Genomic DNA, 19,257 nt, shown 5'->3' with positions numbered 1-19,257 from the left:
ATAACGGGCCCTTGCTTCTTCCAAGCTGAGGCAGGGTCCCTCTGAGGGCGCAGTGAGAGGCGGCTGTGGCACAACACGGAGGCCCGGAGGGGCAGGCGACCTGCCCGCGCCCAAGTGCCCCTCGGGATTATTGGGACCGTGGCTGAAAGGCTCCAGGAGCGACCTTCCTGGTGCAGCAGGACGGTGTCAGCGGTGTCATTATACCGCTAACAACCGCCCGGGCGCTGAACGCCTGCCACCTCTCCAACCCACAGTAACCAACAGGGCCTCAGCCCCTCCTGCAGATCCCATTGGGCCATCGGACACCTTGGCCGGGGGTAAGAGCGATCGGAAGCCTCACCCAAGCCAGCTCTCCCGGCGCTGGGCGTGCGGGACATGACCAGGAGAGCGGTGAATTGCCAAAAACAAATCAGAGGCAAAACTTTTCCAAGTGCCGGCTCGGGATGTTAAAATACGTTCAGTCGAGGAAACGTGTAAGCGCTGAAATTACGTGGGGGGCAGGCGGCTCCCCGGGAGCCGGTGTGCACAGGGACCCCCTATGCTGCTCCCCGACACAGAGGCAGCAGTGCGGAGGGGCGGGAGGCTCCCCGGGAGCCGGTGTGCACAGGGACCCCCTATGCTGCTCCCCGACACAGAGGCAGCAGTAAGGAGGGGCGGGAGGCTCCCCGGGAGCCAGTGTGCACAGGGACCCCCTATGCTGCTCCCCGACACAGAGGCAGCAGTGCGGAGGGGCGGGAGGCTCCCCGGGAGCCAGTGTGCACAGGGACCCCCTATGCTGCTCCCCGACACAGAGGCAGCAGTGCGGAAGGGCGGGAGGCTCCCCGGGAGCCGGTGTGCACAGGGACCCCCTATGCTGCTCCCCGACACAGAGGCAGCAGTGCGGAGGGGCGGGAGGCTCCCCGGGAGCCAGTGTGCACAGGGACCCCCTATGCTGCTCCCCGACACAGAGGGAGCAGTGCGGAGGGGCGGGAGGCTCCCCGGGAGCCAGTGTGCACAGGGACCCCCTATGCTGCTTCCCGACACAGAGGCAGCAGTGCGGAGGGGCGGGAGGCTCCCCGGGAGCCAGTGTGCACAGGGACCCCCTATGCTGCTTCCCAACACAGATGGAGCAGTGCGGAAGGGCGGGAGGCTCCGCGGGAGCCGGTGTGCACAGGGACCCCCTATGCTGCTTCCCGACACAGAGGCAGCAGTGCGGAGGGGCGGGCAGCTCCCCGGGAGCCAGTGTGCACAGGGACCCCCTATGCTGCTTCCCGACACAGAGGCAGCAGTGCGGAGGGGCGGGCAGCTCCCCGGGAGCCGGCGTGTGCTGGGAGCTGGCTCCCCACGTGTACCCGGCGCCTGCGTGTCACATGAAGGTTAGCCCAGGCCCAGGGGGTAACCGCATGCAGTGACACTTGCACATCCCTAGTACGGACACGAGCCCCGTACCCGACGTCCCGTCTCCCAGCAACCGGGCAGATCCACACAGGGCTGTTCTCCCAAGGCAGAGGCGCCTGAATCCCTAAAGGCATCCGTAACCGAGAACTGGGCTCAGCTCCCTAGCCTCTGGGCCAGCTCCTTCTCTCCCAGGCTTCTGGATCTAACCACTATTAGCCAGTAAGGAACGGTCCCTGGCCTCTGTCTGTCAGAGGCTGGAGACGGATGGCAGAGACAAATCGCTTGATCATGGTCTTCGGTCCACCCCCTCTGGGGCACCTGGCATTGGCCGCTGTGGGCAGACAGGACGCTGAGCTGGAAGGACCTTTGGGCTGACCCAGCCTGGCCGCTCTGATGTTCTTAACCCCACTGCCCCTTTCGCAGACACACCCAGGACACGGGCCCAGAGCCTCTGCGGATCTCCTTGTTTGGGAGTGGGGGTCGGGGCCAGTCTCATCGCTCAGGACTGCAGGAGAGTAATGGGGCAGGTACATGTCAGGGGCAGGTGAGGGATTGCCCCGGAGCCGATCTCTAGCAGCTGGTGCAGCAAGTGCTGCAGAGGAAGGCATCGGGACCTCGCAGGCGAGAGGCCTCCCACATCAGTGACGCAGCCTCACCCCACCGCAAGGCCCCAGGAGCATGAGGGTGTTTGTGATCTGAGGACCAGGACACGCGGTTCCCCACATTATATGGCACTTAGTTCCCAGGGACCAGCAGTGCATGAGATTACCCCCTGCCCACCACCTCCTGCAGCAGGGAGTTCCAAAGGTCAGCTATTCTAATGAGCCCCTCCCCACTGGATCCCCACCATCTTTAAGAGCGGCAGCCTCATCCCCATACAAGGGAAATCTCTCTCCCTTTCCTCAGCAGCTGCCCTCCCCCTCAGCGCAAGCCCAGGCCCCCCGTCTGACCACACAGAAATCAATCTGACTTGAGTCAGCCAGCACTTGGGGCCAGGGTCCCTGGACTCTGCCAGGGGGCGGCTCCGACACCCCGGCATTTTGCAGCGTCGACGCCAGTCGAGCTGCAGTCCCAAGTCAGGAGCTCTTCGTGGTGCAGCGCGGGCGCGGCTGGGAGCCCCGGGGCCGGGCAGCGCTCGCAAACGCCCACTCCGGGAAAGCCCCGCTTGGGCTGCTCGCCCGGCCCAAGATGCTGGGGAGAAGCGGCGCCCAAGAGCGCTGCTCCTAACCCGTCCGGGGCCGGGCAGATAAGGACTCAGACCCAGGACAGGCCCCAAAGGGAAGTGCCAGCCAAAGGACAGCCAAGGCCACCATCCATGGGCCCTCTTCCACCACACTCCACCTGCGGCGGGGACTCTTGGGCTCCGCCCCCCGCCCCCGCCGACCCCCAACCAATGGCCCCCAGGAGCCCAGCACGGCAGCAGCCTCTCAGCTTTGTGGCACAAGCGGCCTCACAGATTGCACCTGATCCCCACCCCTCCCCGCATCACAGCCCCAGCTACCCCCAGGCCTGGCTGCATTTCAGCTGGGCTTAGGTCTGCAAGACCAGGGCCCCCTTGGGCTAGACACTGTCCAAAGCCAAGTGAGAGACAGGCCCGCCCCAGAGGGCCGACCGTCTCCACGCACAAAACGTGGGTGGGGAAACAAGAGGCCCAGAGAAATGAAGCAACTGTGCAAAGCTAATGAGCAGGCCACGACTAGATCACAGGTGTCCTGGCGTCCAGGCCTGTGGCGCAGGCCGAACCTGACTGCCCATCTGAGGTCGGGGCATCCTCCGAAAGCCACCTGCGCTCAGAGCCGAACACCTGTTGGCTTGCGGAGAACAAGGCCCCGTGGCTGGCCCTGCCTCTACGTTGGAAAGGCAGCTCCTAGCCGCCCGGCCGCTTTCCTGGATGGCTCTGTGGGTGGCCCGAGAACTCCTGGGGCCCGGAGGTGCATATTGCTCATGGCAGGCTGGGCTGCGAGGAAACACCCATGGGACTCTATCCCACACAGTCTGCTGTGCCGCCCTCGGCACCAGAGTCTCTGAGCACCGTCAAGTCCTGCATTAAGATACACGACCAACACCCACACATGCCTGGGCCCTGGCCTCCCCTGGGGGAGAAGTGTGCGCTGTGGAGAGGGCCCCTAGTGTTATATACACACAGCAACGTGCGCAGCGGAGAGGGCCCCTAGTGTTATATACACACAGCAACGTGCGCAGCGGAGAGGGCCCCTAGGCTATGTCTAGACTGCAGGCTTCTTTCGAAAGATCACGTCTAGACTGCAGGCGGATCTTTCGAAAGAGCAATCCACTTTTTCGAAAGAGAGCACCCAGCGAGTCTGGATGCTCTCTTTCGAGGAAGCCCTATTTACATTGAAGAACGCCTTCTTTCGAAAGTTCCTCTTTCGAAAGAAGGCGTTCTTCCTCGTGAAACGAGGTTTACCGCCATCGAAAGAAAAGCCGCGTTCTTTCGAAATAATTTCGAAAGAACGCGGCTTGAGTCTGGACACAGCCCTAGTGTTCCGCGCACAGCAACGTGTGGGCGTCTCGGACTGCAACGTCACGTAAAAGCCTTCAATACGGAGCAGAAGGTGGGGCGGGGTTTGGCATGGCCCTCAGTTCCTGGCTGCGCTCATCCCTCCACCTGGGACCAACCCTTGAGAAAGCGCCGTCCCCTGCAGAGATGAGCTTTCTCTTGCTGGAGAGAGTCCCACTGGGCCAGAGAAATGCAGCTGTCACCCACAGGCGGGGCCGGAGCGCTTACGGCCCACCAAGGCCACAGACAGCCATAGCAAGAGGAGCACAATATGCCGAGTATGACGGAAGATTTGCTCGGCTCCCTCACAAGGACTAAGGCAATGAAAACTGAGTGGTCAAAGAGGAAGCGGGGTTTGCTCAGACTGTCTGAAACAGGTCCGTAAGGAGAGGGCTGGCTGGAGTTGTTGGCACAAATTTCACTCAAATGTTGAAAATATAGTAGGGAGAAAAGCACTCTCTGCTAAATATCCTGCCCCTTTGGTTTGAGGATGGAGCCCACTCCCTCCGGCGATCACCAGCAGACACATGGAAGCCAAGACGGGATATGTCTAAAGTGAAAAACATTTTTAAAGGCTTTTCACATTTTCTTTATCTACCAGAAAGCAGCAAAAACAAAGCGCTCCAGCCCAGCTGTTGAGCATGTCGCCCCAGATGAGCCCAGGAACAGCGCGCGGCACAGTACGATGTGTGTGCGCATTTGCTTCCTCGCCTGTAGCGCACACACTTCAGACGAGAGGGGCGGGGAAGGCAAAGCAGCCTGCAGAGAGGAGCAGCAGCCGGGTGGATTTTGTGTGTGCTCTCGGCTCGGGTGGCCTGCGCGCTCTTCCTTTGCTCCGTGAATGCGAGGTGTTGGCGCTGAATCACCGTGCAGCCCGGTGGCAGTGCCTGGATCATGCCAGCCTTGCTGTTCACAGGGGTTTTACCTTCCAGTACAGCAGGGCTCAGCACAGAGAACGCGGCTTTCTGAGAACGCGGCCGAGCACGGACCAGCTTGGCAGGCTCGTCAGGGAACATGCACACGCGCATCAGAACATCATTCCTGCAGCGGGAATCAAAGAGCCCCCCGCATCTGTACAGGCAGAGAACAAACCGCCGGCTCTGGCGTGCACTTTAGCTTTAAAAGGGGCAACTTGTTGCTAGGATGCAAAAATGAACTCAGAGGCAAGCAATGCAGCCCCGAGTGTAAACCTGCATTAGGATCCCAGGCGCTGGGACAAAGTCCAGCCAATGATTATTTCGAACGCGCTGCTCCCCACGCCCGGGCTCTTCTCTATACGCGCCTGTGGCGTGGCCACGCCACGCGGCCTGCTCACAGCCAGCGGGCAGAGCGGAGCGGCAGGCTCTCCCCGCGTCCAGGCCGACAGCCCGGCCTCATGAAAACAAGCGGGGGGAGGGCTGACAGCGAAGCAGAACAAGCCTCTCGCCCAGCCTGGGCCACCCACCTGGCTCCTAACTCTGCGGCAGCGCCCAGGCCAGTGCCGGCACCAGCCGAGAATGTCTGCCGCGGTCATACAGAGATGGCGCCTGGGGAGGCCTCTCCGGCACTGCCGAGGGAGCTAGCAGGAGGGGTGGCAGAGCGGAACCAACAAGCAGATGTTCATCGGTGTCGGTTCCGCTCAGCCGGTTCCCGCGGAGGCGAAGCTCTGCCGTATAAAGCTGAGCTTGGTTCAGCACCGGGGTAACCGCTGAGATTTTAGCAGCTGCACCGTTGCCGTATTAAAGGGTTTTTCACACCCCTAGTGGAGAGAAGCAGCAGGGGAGCCGAGCGTGATGGACAGACGACCAGATCACAGCGCAAGCAGGGTCCAGCCGACCGCTAGCTCCTCGACGGGCAAAGGGCAGGAGCGCTGGATGCACACGACCGCAAGGCCAAGCCAACGCCAGCCTGGGCTTCTGCCTTCTAATTAGCGCACGGCCGGTGCCTTTTGGACGCAGGCGCAGCCCCTTCGCTCCTGCAGAGAAGCTGCTGCCGCCTCGGGCAGCCCAGTGTCTGCTGGCGATAGACGGGGGCCGGAGATTTTGGGCAACTGGAGCTTTCGTGGCGACAGCCGGCTCCAGCCTGCCCCGAGCGCGCCGTGCACAGGAGAGGTTACTGCTCGGAGTCTGCCAGCAGGGAAGCTGGCTTAGCAGGATCCAGACCAGCTTTGTTTCCAGTCCATGTGCTGCATTCGCAGGCGGTGCAAGTCAGTCCAGTGGCTCCTGCCTGCAGACGGCTGCACTGGGAGGAGCAGGTCCAGGCATGGGCCAACCTGCAGCTCCCCATGCACAGCTCGGGGGGGTCAAACGGGCGGGGATGGGGGACTCCGGGCTGCAGGGAGCCAGGAGGCCCCAAGCTTTGCTCTGTGACGTTCTGTGTCCGAAACCCGCCTTGGCTTGTGCATGAACTTGAACCTAGCTCTTGCCTCATCGCGCCTGGTGCTCGCCATCCCAGGGGGCCTGGGCAGGGCGGGGCGGGGCGAAATACGAGTCAATCACAGCCCCCCACCCGCCCCATCGCCAATCCAGCCCATGTGACCGAGCCTGCGCCCGGTGAGTCTGAGCAGCTGTGGCAGGGGGAGGAGAAGGCAGGGGGCCTCAGTACCTCAAAAGTCCCCCGATCGCCACATCCTGGCCAAACAACAGGCTGCAAGATGCAATGCGGCTCCTCTGGCACCTCCCACGCCCCGAACCACAGCGCTGCTCCCTCCCGCCTGAATGGCACGGTCCACTGCCGAGCAGGCTGTGCCGCCAAGGCACAAATACACCCAGGCCGTGCCATCCTCCAGAGCCACGTCTGCGCCAGGAAAGCAGGGAGCTCAGCTGCCGGGGGGGGAACCTTCCTCCTCCCTGGAGAGCTCCGGTACTGCCAGCCTCATGGCCGATGGCTCTCGCATGCTGGGGGAGGCCTGGTACGTAAGAACAGCCACACTGGGTCAGACTAATGGTCCAGCTAGCCCAGCATCCTTCTTCTGACAGCAGCCAATGCCCGGTGCCCCAGAGTGATAATTTACTAAGGGATCCAGCCCATCTTCCAGTCCCAGCTTCTGACAGTCGGTTGCTCAGGGATACCTAGAGCCTAGGGCTGTGTCCCTGCCCATCCTGGCAGATGAGTATCAATGGACCTGTCCTCCAGGAACTTCTCTGGTTCTTTTTTAGCCCCCTCACAGTTTTGGTCCTCCTTCCAGCAAGGAGTTCCACAGGTCAACTGTGAACTGTGTGAAGAAAGTCTTCCTCCTATTTGTTTTAAACCTGCTGCCTATTAATTTCGTTGGGTGACCTGGGTTCTTGTTATGTCAAGGAGTAAATAACATTTCCTTCTTCCCTTTCTCCACGCTTCACAATGTCAAACCCCTATCGTATCCCCACTTTGTCATCTCTTCTCCCACCCTTTAACCTCTGCACACAGAGGCTGATCCAGACCCCTAATCATTTTTGTTACCTTTCTCTGTACCCTTTCCAGTTTGTAATTCTCTCTTTCTGGAGAGGAGACAGACCGAGCTCCACACAGTGTGGGTGTACCATGGATTCTAGAGGGACATTATGATATTTTCTGTCCTATTCGCTATTCCATTCCTAATGGTTCCTAATGTAGTTTGCTTTTTTGACTGACACTGCACATGGAGGGGCTGTTTTAAAAGAACTATCCACAGCGACTCCTAGATCTTGCCCTCGAGTGGTAACAGCTTGTTTGGAACTCAGCATTTCGTATGGAGAACGGGCGTTATGTTTTCCAGGGTGCATTACTTCGCATTTAGCAACACTGCATTTCATCTGCCATTTTGTCACCCTGTTTGAACAGATCCCTTTGAAACTTTCACAGTGACCTTTGGACTCAACTACCAGCAGAACCTCTCTAGCCCAGCAACACCCGTGGTCCGGTGTGTTTTGAGTTAGCCGAGTGTCCACTTGTCATGGAGGTGGCCAAGGTTCCCGTGGTCCCATAAAGTTTGTTTGCAGCCCCCAGTTCTGGCTCTCGGTGCTCTGGGCCGTTCTTTAGCTCTAATTCACCCCTCCATGTCTTCTAAGAGCCCAGCAAGCAGTGGCATTGTGGGTAATGTTGCTATACAATACTGACCTCCCATAGCTCAGCAAATTCTGTGGTTTGACACCAGTCAGGTCCCAAGGGTACCCGAATAGAAAGGTTCAACCTGTATCTTGAGTAATTTTGGGGGATATCAAACATTTAAAAACATAATAGCAGTGAAATTTAAAAAATAATCCTGATGAATCGCAGTCATAATTGCATAATTAAACAGTAACAGAATATCAAATTCAATTCAGCATGGAAGCGTGTCTTCTGGGGCAGCAGGCGAAGCATGAAGGGGTATATGAAGGTTTAGCATATCTGCATGTAAATACCTTGTGATGTTGCTTACAGGCAGCATTATCACACCTAACTATAAACAAACTTGTTTGTCTTTGCCATCGGCTGAACAAAAAGCAGGACTGAGTGGACTTGTAGGCTCTAAAGTTGTACATTGTTTTGTTTTTGAGTGCAGTTATGTAACAAAAACCTTCTACATTTGTAAGTTGCATTTTTCACAAAGATATCGCACTACCATTTGAGGTGAATTAAAAAATATAATATGATTGCTTTTGTTTATCTTTTCTACAATGCAAATATCTGTAATCAAAAATCATCTAAAAAGTGAGCACGGTACACCTTCTATTCTGTACTGTAATTAGAATCAACACATTTGAAAATGTAGAAAATCATCCCAAAATATTTATAATAATCACTGTTTAGCAGTGCCACTAAAACTGTGATTAATCGTGACTTTTTAAAAAGTAGTTAATTGGGTCTGTGTTAATTGCTTGAGCTAACTGTGATTGACCAGTAGTAATTTTGACTCATCGGCACATTTTGGCATCTCACCATGCACCCCATTCTCCAAATCATTTGTGAATGTGTGGTAACAGGATTTGTCTCAGGACAGACGCCTGGGGGACACCACGAGTTACCTCTCTCCAGTCTGAGAGCTGACCATTTATTCCTACCCTTTGTTTCCTGTCTTTTACCCAATCTCTGATTCATGATCCACTGATCTTGTCCCATGTTATGTTAATAGAGTCTCCGTTCTCTCCTCCCATTCGGCAGCATCTGCATCTTCTCTCTCCCATTCACTATTATGTGGATCCCTTCTTGACCTGTCCACCTGTCCACCATCTCTTCTCAGGGAAAGTATCTACAGAGCCAGCCCAGTGATGTCCAAGGGAACCCAACTGTCCCATGGCCAGGATCAGCACACACCCAGTTAGAGGGAGGAGATGAACAGGCAGGACGGTCCGGCACACCCAAATCTCAACTTCTGCTACCGACCAGGTGGATGACTGAGCAAGCCCTGCACCCCTCTGAGCCTCAGTTTCCCCATTTGCGTTCCTATCCTCGAGTTAATCACTCGATTCGGGAACCTGCTGGATGGGCCTACCCAGGAACTGGCGAACGCCCTGCGTTTCTTTCATTCTAGGCTCTCCAAGTGCTGGGGCAGGCATAAATTGACACTTCTCAACTCTCATTGGCTGCAGGGCTTATCACGTGTGCCACGGGTGGGGAAACTGAGCCAGCGGGAGGGGAAGCCCACGTCGTCCCGGCCCTCCGCAGAGCAGCTTTGTTAACGTTATTAATTAGTAGCCTGGGGAGGCGCGGCGCTCTGCGTTTGTTTTTTCCATTTGAAGATGAAGGTGGTAATGCAGCCGAGCCGGGGCGGGGATCATTAATCTCCTATTAAAGCCTGTGCTTGTTTGGAAACGTTGGCATTGAAAAGCACGGCTCTTTCACAGGCCGTTTCCCTTGCTAATGAAACCGTTCTGCCGAGAGGCCTATCTGCCCAGAGCCGCTCCGACGGCTGGCGCCATGAACAGAGCAGCTCTGCTCACGGTGGACGGCACCAGGGCTGCACAACCGCCAAGCCCCACGGCGGCTGTGGGGGGGTTCACCCTGCACTGTGAGCTGGCCTCAAGCGAGAGCAGCCTCGCAAGAGCCACGGAGCCGCGCTGGTGTTCCAAGGAGAGTCAGACTCGGAGCAGCACAGGCTGGACCTCCCTAGTCCGGCACTCTCCGAATGAGGGAGTTTGTCAGGCCAGGAATGGTCATTCCAGCCCCTCTGCTGATGGCCTCCCCACAGACCACCAGCCTCCTGGCCCCCAGCCGCCTACTCTGCTGCATTGCAGATCCTGCCCAGGCTCACCGCCCCCCCGCCAGGCCACCAGTTCCCCAGCTGTGGGACCAGCTCTGCTCCTGGACGCGGACCAGGATCCGGCCGCCACCCCATTTGCCCACCAGGCTCCCAGCCACCCCGGTGGCTCTCTGGTCCAGCAACACCCTGCCGGACCATGGCTGCTGTCCAGCAACAGAGTCCCGGACCAGAGAGGGTCAACCTGTACGTGGGGGAGAGTCTCTGGGGCAGTGGCCTCTGTGCCCTAGTCACTTTACAACCCACATGCCCATGCACTCCAGACACCGCCTGTACCCCGCCTACTCCCCCGTGTTCCCTACACCTGCCCCTCCCACCGCTCTCTCAGGCACCCCTGCTCCCAGACAGCCACGCACCCTCCCCCACCCCTCCCAACCCACCCCCACTAGGGCCCCGCTACCTGGATGGGCCCCGTGGGCTGCCCTGCCAAGACCCATGGCAGTCCAGCCCGAAGACCCTAGGCCCCCGCCACACACCTAGCTACCGTGACCTTTCCCTGGCACCGGCCAGCACTAGGTGACGAGGGTTTGCACCTTCTCCTGCCTCCCTTCCCAACAGCTCCCTCCAGCACCGGGCAGGAAATGGGGAGCAAGGGCTGCTTAGCCCCATGTGGGGGGCAGCCCCCTGGACTCAACGGCTGCATCTAGACTGGCAAGTTTTTCCGCAAAAGCAGGTGCTTTTCCAGAAAAACTTGCCAGCTGCCTACACTGGCCACTTGAATTTGCGCAAGAACACGGACGATCTCATGTAAGAAATCAGTGCTCTTGCGGAAATACTGTGCTGCTCCCGTTCGGGCAAAAGTCCTTTTGCGCAAAAGGGCCAGTGTAGACAGCTCCGATTTGTTTTGCACAAAACAGCCCCGATCACGAAAATGGCGACCGGGGCTTTTTTGCGGAAAAGCGTCCGTGCCAAACTAGACGCTCTTTTCCGCAAATGCTTTTAACGGAAAACTTTTCTGTGAAAAGCATTTGCGGAAAATCATGCCAGTCTAGACGCAGCCGACGGGCGTAGATGTCCACGGGCAGGCACCACCCAGACTTGCTACCAATGGCTTGAATCCCACTGGAAACAAAGTCAATCAAGTGGGGCTTGAGTAGGCCACACTGGCCCAATCTTTGTCCCTGCCTAGTGACCGGTTCAGGGGAGAGGATAAAAGCCTACTACTGCTACTAGCGAACAGAGTCGCTCCTTTTGCTGGAGCACTGAAGACCCAGGCTCCCAACTTGAGTGCCAATGCCTGTTCTCGGGTGCCAAGCGAGGGATGCTTTGTTGGCCTGACGACAGTCGCACCTGCCCCGATGGCTTCCTGCACAACAGGCTGCACAGGACCATGCCTTTCCGGCACAGACGCACTGTTCGTGCTGCTGCTGGGGGAGGCGTGGCAGCAGCAGCCACCTAACCTTGATGTGTCTGGCTTGCCGGGGTTGGAAACGCTCAGCTGAGCGGAGGCTGCATGTGCGCCGGGGAGAATTCTGCCTTGGCTGTAACCAATGCTAAACTGTCAGCTCCTAAAGATTAGCTGCCAGCAACGGTATCAATACAGAAATCAAATAAAAAAACAAGCTGATTTCGGAGCCAGCCCCAAGTTTATAGCAGATCTCCATCTACTGGTCTGAAAAATGCACGCTGCTGTTCCACGCAGCCAGCCCCAGCCTCAGCCCCTAGCGTCTGGGAGAGGGAGGGGGCATTTCCCCAGCCAGTGACGCCTACAGACGACCTCTGGGCACTTCTCTCAGCTCCCCGAAGGGCCAGGCTCGCCCGCAGCCCCCTGCTGGGCGATGCTCTGGCAAGGCAGGAGCTGTCATCCGCCCGTGGGGGGAGCGTGGGACGTGCCAGGCAAGCTCCGGGGGGTTGAAATAGCGCAGCTGGGGAGCGCAGGCCACTTACAGGCTGCGTTTACAACGGCCCCTCCCAATGACAGCTGCAGACCAGGGCACTCGGCACTGCGCAGCCGGCGCTGCCACCTGGCTAGCTCCAAGCCGGGACCGGAGCTATACGGGGGGCGAGCCAGAGCCCAGCAGCACCCCGGGGTGGGATGAGAGCCTCGCGCTACAAGCGGGGCCCCACACCCAGCCCGTAGCCTCTCGCTGGGCAGCCGCATGCGAGCCCCCGAGAACGGACGACAAGCAGAGCTGGTGCACGGGGCCCCAGATCAGGCAGCCGAGGGGCATTCGCCAGTTTGTGGCATTGACACCTGCTCTGGACAGGCTGAGCACCCACACCGGAGCAGGGACCCAGGTCCAGTTCAGCTCGGAGCTCGGTCAACACCCGCCCCACACGTTCACCCCCCACGGGCCTGAGTCACGGGAGGGGAAAGCAGAGATCCCTCCCCCCCGCTGGAGCATGGGGCGGGGAGGAACAGCAGGGCACTTGCCCTTGGGAAGCTGCTGCTCTTCCTCCCACCAGGGTGGGGGTCACAGACAGGTGTTGAGGGGTCATGACCCCCCGTGCCCCGGCCCCAGAGGAGAGTCCCAACCTGGACAGGGAAGGACTCCCTGAGGGAAGGGCCCTGCTATGCAAAGTCCCGGAGCAGCCATGGAGCAAAGCTGAGCTGAGGCCGGAGCGAGGGGCAAGAGGCCACCAGACAAAGGGCAGAAGACCGACCCGCACAAATCGCTCCAGGGGGCGGATCCCTCTCGGCCCCCTTGGAGCAGGCATTCTGCGGAGCCAGCAAATGCGCGTGGCGCTGCTGCAATCCCACACTCCCCAGCAGGCATCAGTACGGAGCACAGACACACAGGTGCGGGTGCCCATGCCATAGACATTCATTCTGGCACAAGGGCCAGCGTCTCGGCTCCGCCAGGCTGGGCTACGCACCCACTCGCCTTCCTTGGGAAACTGACAGAATGACATACTTGGGGGGGGGGGGAGCATCCGATGCACCCTAGCCAGACCTTCGCCCCTCCTCCCACCCGCTGCTCCAGGGGACGATGAGCCAGAGGCCGCCCTCCCACGGCCAAACCCGCCCCGCTAGCCCGAAGCAGACTCCCTGCGCCCGGCTCCATCGACGGCTCTGATCAGGACCGACTGGCCTGCCAACGCCAGCAGAGGGCCCCAGACCCGCTGCAGCTGCACCACAAGGCCAGGCGGGCGGTGCCTTAGGGGGACTCGCTCGGCTGTGCTGCTGCAGCCTTGCGCTTGGTTTAGTCGCTCTCACCAGGGCAGGCTAGTGGCTGAACAGAGGCTGAAATCCTGGGCTGTTTCGCTGCGGGGCAGGCGCTAGGAATACTTCGCCTGCGCCCCGCACCTTTCATCTGGGTGTCTCGGGCAGCCTCCAGAGTTGGGGCGATCAGACAAATGGGGAAACTGAGGCACACAACTGCCAAGTGGCAAGCAGAGGAGAAAAGGAACCAGGAGTCCTGATTTCTAGTCCTACGCGTGCTAACCAATGGACGCTGCTCCCTTCCGGGGGATGCAAAGTGTCACTCATCGGAGCAGCCAAGCAACTACCCCACGGTCCACCAATGGACTCGGCCCATGTCCACGGGGCTCCACCCCTTGGAGACGCCGCCGCTCTGCACCCCATGAGTCCGTGGCCCATCCCGGGGTCCCTAACGCCACCCACTGAACCAGGCTCGGGGCTTTCCAGCAAACGGCTGGGGCAGCCTTACCCCGCCGACCCCTGCGGCTCCAGGGCTCACAGCCACAGCCTGGCTCCAAACCCTCCTTCTGAGGCTGACCTGACTCCAGGGCTCCGGGGCCGCAGGGGCGAGCCGGCTCTGCGAGGAGACAGTTGCAAACACCAGTCTCCAAACAGCCCGTTTGCTCATCAAAGCCAAATTGTCCAAAGGCTGCAGCACGGGAAGAGGGGTGTCGAGCCGGTACCAAGGCCTGCAATTAGACAGGGAGCAGCAGAGAAGGGCCCATCAGCAGTGAACCGACCTTGGCCGCCAACGCACGGAACGGGCAAGAAAGGGCCTCTGAATCGGGAGCGTTGGGCGTGCCGCACGCCAAAGCCAGGCGCCGAGCCATGTGGTTGCCCATCAGGGCAGAGCGCTCGCATGCAGGCCCCAATCCAGCACTCCCACCGGTGCACAACCGGGCCCCGGCAGCTTCCTGCAACAGATGGGGGCACGAGCCAATGAAATGGCTGGGGGAAGGGCTCTGTGTACCCCGAGGGGCCGGGGCAGGCTCCCTGGACAGACAGATCCATGCAGTGCCCCTTTGTCCGCACACACGTCCAGCAATTGCTGCCCAATTCGGCACAACGCTCCCCTGGCAAGGAAATCCCCTCTAGCCGGTGTGCCTGCGTTGAGCATTTCCATGGCTCTTACCCCTCGGCTGGCTCGCTCCCCATCCCGGCCGCGAGGGGGGAGGCCCAGGCCGGGAGCGCTCACGACAGGATCCGACCTAAGTCTGTCTCCCCCTCCTCCCCCAATCTAGCCCCAGGGCTCCTGGGATGCAGAGCGAAGTTCTCCATCTCGCATCAATGCAGCCAGCTGGATTCTCAGCATCAGAGCACCAGGGCCTCATCCGCCGGCTGCACTCAAGGCCGCCCAGCATGTGTGGGCCCAGGACCAAGCCCGGGCCCCCCCAACAGCAGCATCAAGGGCCACCTTGGCATGGCTTGGGGAGGGTTATCCAAGGCTTCGCCCTCCATGCAGATCAGCCACGGCCAGAGACACCGCGCTCACGTGCCCCTCAAGCAGCCCTGCCAGCCACCCCACGTCCTTGGGGTCCTTGGCACAGAGACGGGGACTTGCTCCGCATTGCCCGGCACTGCCGGGCTCCAGCGCTCCCCCTCCTGCGGAAAGCCCCACCCTGCCGCGGTCGAGAGGCTCAGACACGGCGGCAGGCACCAGCCCGGGGTGTGCAGATCAGGTCGAGCTTGTACCTGGCATTATGAGAAGACACCGACTGGTTCTGGACTCACCCCCGAGATTCCTGAGCTCCCGCGCAAAGAGCCCGGCAGCACGGACGGTGCTTTTCACCTTCTGCCGATTGTTCCCTTTGCACTTCCCAGGGTTTGGCCTGAGGAACTGGAGGGAGCAGTTTCACTCACTGTTGATTCCAGTTGACTTCCCTCCTCCCGTTTGACTTCCCTCGTCCCAGGTTCCCCCAAGTCCCTGGAGAACCGGGAATTTCTGTTTGGTGCAAGTTGAACCTCTCTAGTCCGGCACCCCCCATGATCCGGCACCATGTGAGCTCGCCGGGTGTGCACTTACCAGGGGGTGGCCAAGTGTCCCACGGTCCCATGAAGTTTGTTTGCAGCCCCCAGCCCTGGCTCTCAGGGGTCTGGGCTGTTCTTTAGCTCTAACATATCAACCCAATGTCTGCTAAGAGCCCCGCAAGCGGGGGAAGTGCTGCCGGTGTTGCTGGACAACACTGACCTCCTGTGGTCCGGCAAACTCTCTGGCTCAGCACCGGTCAGACCCAGGGGTGCCGGACGAGAGAGGTTCGGCCCCGTATGAACTTGGGCCGAACAATAAACGCTAAAGCTGGGAAGCGACGCTTTGACCGGAGCGGAGCTGCATGTGCCTGTGGAGGGAACACGATCGATACTGGCACCCGTGTGCTGGCCTGTGCTCTGCAAGCGTCTGCCCCCAAAGCCAGCGGTGACTTGCCTGCTGAGCGTGAGGGGCTCCCATGCCAGAGAGATCCTGCGGGTCCACGACCTCCGCTTGCACAACAGGACGGGCAGCAGTCCTTCTTCCCACCCTTCCCCCTCCCTTCTCCTGCCTATCAAGGAGATTAATACCTAATGAATGCATGTGTCTACTCCAGCCGTCTGCTCCCCAGAGCTACAGACTGGAGGCCAAATTCTTTGCTGGCGTAAACTGGCAGGACTCCACTGACTTCCGCAAGCCTGCACCACCGCACCGAGAGAGGATCTGGTTCGGGTCTATGGCACGGTAATACCCCGCCCTCCGCTTGTTGTGGAACGTGCATCGTGCTCCAGCATGGGAAATCCGACCCCAATCGCAGCTTCGCATTTCAAGGTAGATTAATTAGTCAGCAACACTTGCCCCATTCTCCCAATCACTGCTACAGACATTCATTAGCCACACCAAGATGTCTGTTGGTTCCACGCTCCTTATTACCTGCCCACAGATGAAGTTTTTGCCCAGGTTTTCGGGTCATTGGTTTTCACTCACCATCTGCTCACAATTGAGGGAAGGAGACAGCACACTAACTGGAAACGCAGGCACAGAGCCGGGAATAGATCGCTTCCCGCCAGGGATTTTTAATCCTCCTCAATCATTTATTAGTACTGGTTTTCAGAACGAGCTTTCCTGTGTTCTACCGGCCAAGCACCAACAAACGTGACCCCGATTGTCCCTGACACCTTTTGGAAAAATGATTATCCAGACACCCAAATCTGATAAAGCACTGAGAGAAAAAAATAAACCACATCTTCCCCTTCGCACAAGCCCGCCAGCTGTCAATCACACAGCGTGCAAACACTCTTACCTGTTGTTCCTAAAGATCAAGACTCAGCCAAGCAAAAACACGGGGAATAAAACTTACAAGCAACTTGTCTGGAAGACAACAGGGAAAACATTCAAGGCACTTCAGAGATGCTAAATAAAGTTACGCCGGCTCAACCCTTGTTCTGCACATGAAGGATTCGTACGGCTCTGGAAGGGGACATGGGAAGAACACGCAGCATTGCTGGTTAAAGCAAAGCCTCTTGCGCTATTTCTACTAATTGACTTGGTTGAAAGAAGTTGTTTAAAAATCTGCTTTTCTATAATCAGCATCCCTGCCTACTAGAGGAGCAGAGAAGCGTGGGGGGATGTTTACACTGAAGCATCACTCACTGCCTTTTCCAAGTCTCTTTTCCATTAGTCAACAACTCCAAGTGCCTCATTAGCCTGGCAAGTGCACCACAGAGACACCCCTGAACCCCAGGTCGTCAGAACCGCCTCGTTTCCTGCCAGCTGGGCACAGTGCAGTGGGCACCATGGCATGCCAGGACTCTGGGTCCATCGAAAGGCTCTGGCAGCATAGTCTCATTGCAATCTCGAGTCGGGGGTGCAGGGGCAAGCGGCTGCGGCCAAGGAGCGAGCAAGCGGAGTACGGACGCATACATCTTGGGTACCTCGGCAGCATAGCCAACGCCACGGGGGCCCCTGTATTAGCCAGGCTAAGAACTCAGTCCAGCCCTTCCACCTCTGCCTGTGGGGGGAAAATCACTGACCAAGATGCTGCCAGGGCAGGCGAGCATGACAGGACAGCTGCCCAGGGGACCAGGCCGGCCCCGCAGTGCCCCCGCTGCATCCTGACCAAGCGGGAGCAGGAGCCTGCTGCTCCCTCACCTTGCTCAGCAGAAGGGTGCGGCACAGGCAGGCGCTGGGCTCCCTGATGACAGTACATGATTCCCCGGCATGTCTCCATGGCTCCCGGGCCAAGAGAGCCATTGGAATGCAACTCAGGGAAAGCAGCAAGGAAGAGGGTTCAGGAGACTGCAGAAAGGAGGGGGAGCGGGAGCCTTCTGGAGGCACCACGTATAAAACACAAACAAACCAACCAGCCAACAGTCTCCCCCCCACCCCACCCCGGGAGCGAGGGGGCTCAGGGCCCGGCAGCAGCGCTGCACAACCGGGCGTGGGGCTGTGGGAAAGCACTGGGCTGTGAAAGAGGGCAGGAGCCGCGGGCAGCTAAGATGCATTTGAAACCCCACCCGTTCCATGCAGCCGTGGGAGCCCCGCGTTAGAGGCGCGATCGGGCGCTGTCGTGAGGCCCGCTCCACTCTAATCCTCGCCCCTTCCCGGGGGGGGCAGGCACCGGGACCGGGCAGCCCAGCGCCGCTGGGGGGAGGAGGGAGAAAGGCAGGGCCGGGGGTGGGCGGACAGAAAGCGCCCACGGGGCTGCAGGGGAGGGCGAGGACTGGAGACAGCGGAGAATCGGAGGGGCTGGGAGGGAGCGGGCAGGGGAGAACGGGGGGCAGCGGAGCGCTGCGGGACTGGGAGGGGGCGGTCAGAGGGTGCAGGGGGACCTCCCCCCGACCTCGGGGCGCCCGGCGGATCGGGGGGGACGCCGGGCGCACGGGGGGACCCCCCAGCCCACCCCCAGCCCGGGCGGGCTCTTACCGTGGGCCAGCAGCGCGCCGAGGCAGCAGAGCAGGACGGCGGGTCCCGGGGCCATGGCTGGCGAGGGGGGCGCGGCGAGGTGCAGGATCCACCCCCGCGGCGGGGGACAAAACAAATCCAGCCACGTGCGGTCCCGGCCGGGGCGCCCGGCTCCGGGGGCGGGGGGGAGGTGGCCCCCTGGCAGCTCCTCCCTCCCCCCAACCCCTGCAGGGCGCCCTGCGCGGCGCGCACCCAAGGGCGCTGCGCTAAGGCGGGCGGGGGCAGAGCCGCGCCGCCCGGGGGGGCTCGGGCGGGCTCCGGGGCGGCCCCCCACGGGCAGGAGCCGCGGCGTCTCCCGGGGCTTATTCCAGCGCCGCAGCGCGAGCTCGTCCCGTGCGCTCCGGCGGGCTCCGAGCTCGCCGGCCCGAGCCCGCGGCCAGCAGCCGCCAACCCGCCGCGGGCAGGAGACAGGAGCAAGCGCCGCGCATGGAGCCCCGAGGCTCAGCCACGGGCCGGGCCGAAGTTCGGGGCCGCGGGCAGCAGCCTCGCTGGGGCGCAGCGAACCCGGGAGCTGCGGGCGCAGCGCGGTCCTGGCTCCGTCTGCGGCGCGGGGCGGGGGGGGGTTGAGCTGGGGCCCCGCAGCGGCCCCCCGCCCCGCAACGCACGCGCTGCTGCCTCCCACTTCCCCCGCAGCGGGGCCCGATCCGGCGCGGGGCGCGCCCCCCTGGCTGCGGGAGCCGGGCCGGGGCCGCGGTGCGAAGCGGCGGCAGCTGGTGCAGGCGAGGCGCTGCCCGCGCGCGCCGTCCCGGGGAGGGGAGGCGAGGGGCGGGGCCAGGCAAACCTCCCCCCCCCCGCCAGCAGCTGCACGCGCTGCAGGCGGGGCCAGGCAATCCCGCCCCCCTTCCCCAGCAGCAGCTGCACGGCGGGGAGCAGCCACTCCCGGAGCCGTGCCCCCCCCCTCGGCCAGGGGTCGCTGATCACGTGGTTTCCCCGGAGTCCGGGTCCCCGCGCTCCTTTGCAAAGCACGGAGCACTCCCCCCCCCCCATGCGCACACGTTTCGGGGGGGGGGCGCAGCTGCCGCGTGCACGGGCCCAGAGCCCCGCGGGACTCGCCCCCCTGCTGCAGCCCGGGCAGGGGGAAGGTGCCCGCTGCAGGGGGCACGGCCCGCAAGCTC

At 60.7% G+C, this 19,257-nt stretch overlaps 1 protein-coding gene across 3 annotated transcripts in view; it reads right to left on the bottom strand.

Annotated features, from left to right (window-relative positions):
• Positions 1-18,872, bottom strand: part of TMEM132E (transmembrane protein 132E) — a 126,674-nt gene extending 107,802 nt beyond the window's left edge. The window contains exon 1 of one of the 3 annotated variants that reach the window (XM_075905014.2): positions 18,104-18,872. In XM_075905014.2, the coding sequence (XP_075761129.2) occupies positions 18,104-18,158 (55 nt within the window). In that variant the 5' untranslated portion in view covers positions 18,159-18,872. Of the gene's footprint in view, positions 1-16,538; positions 17,281-17,329; positions 17,944-18,103 lie in introns of those variants that run through there. The other 2 variants (XM_075905015.2, XM_075905016.2) reach the window with 2 other exon arrangements.
• Between the last annotated feature and the right edge of the window lie 385 nt (positions 18,873-19,257).

This window comes from Pelodiscus sinensis, chromosome 21 (genome assembly GCF_052426305.1).
Source record: "Pelodiscus sinensis isolate ZL-2025 chromosome 21, ASM5242630v1, whole genome shotgun sequence".
In the NCBI taxonomy this organism is placed as follows: domain Eukaryota; kingdom Metazoa; phylum Chordata; order Testudines; family Trionychidae; genus Pelodiscus; species Pelodiscus sinensis.
The sequence above is the reverse complement of the archived record's forward strand: the minus strand, read 5'-3'. Positions and strand labels throughout refer to the sequence as shown.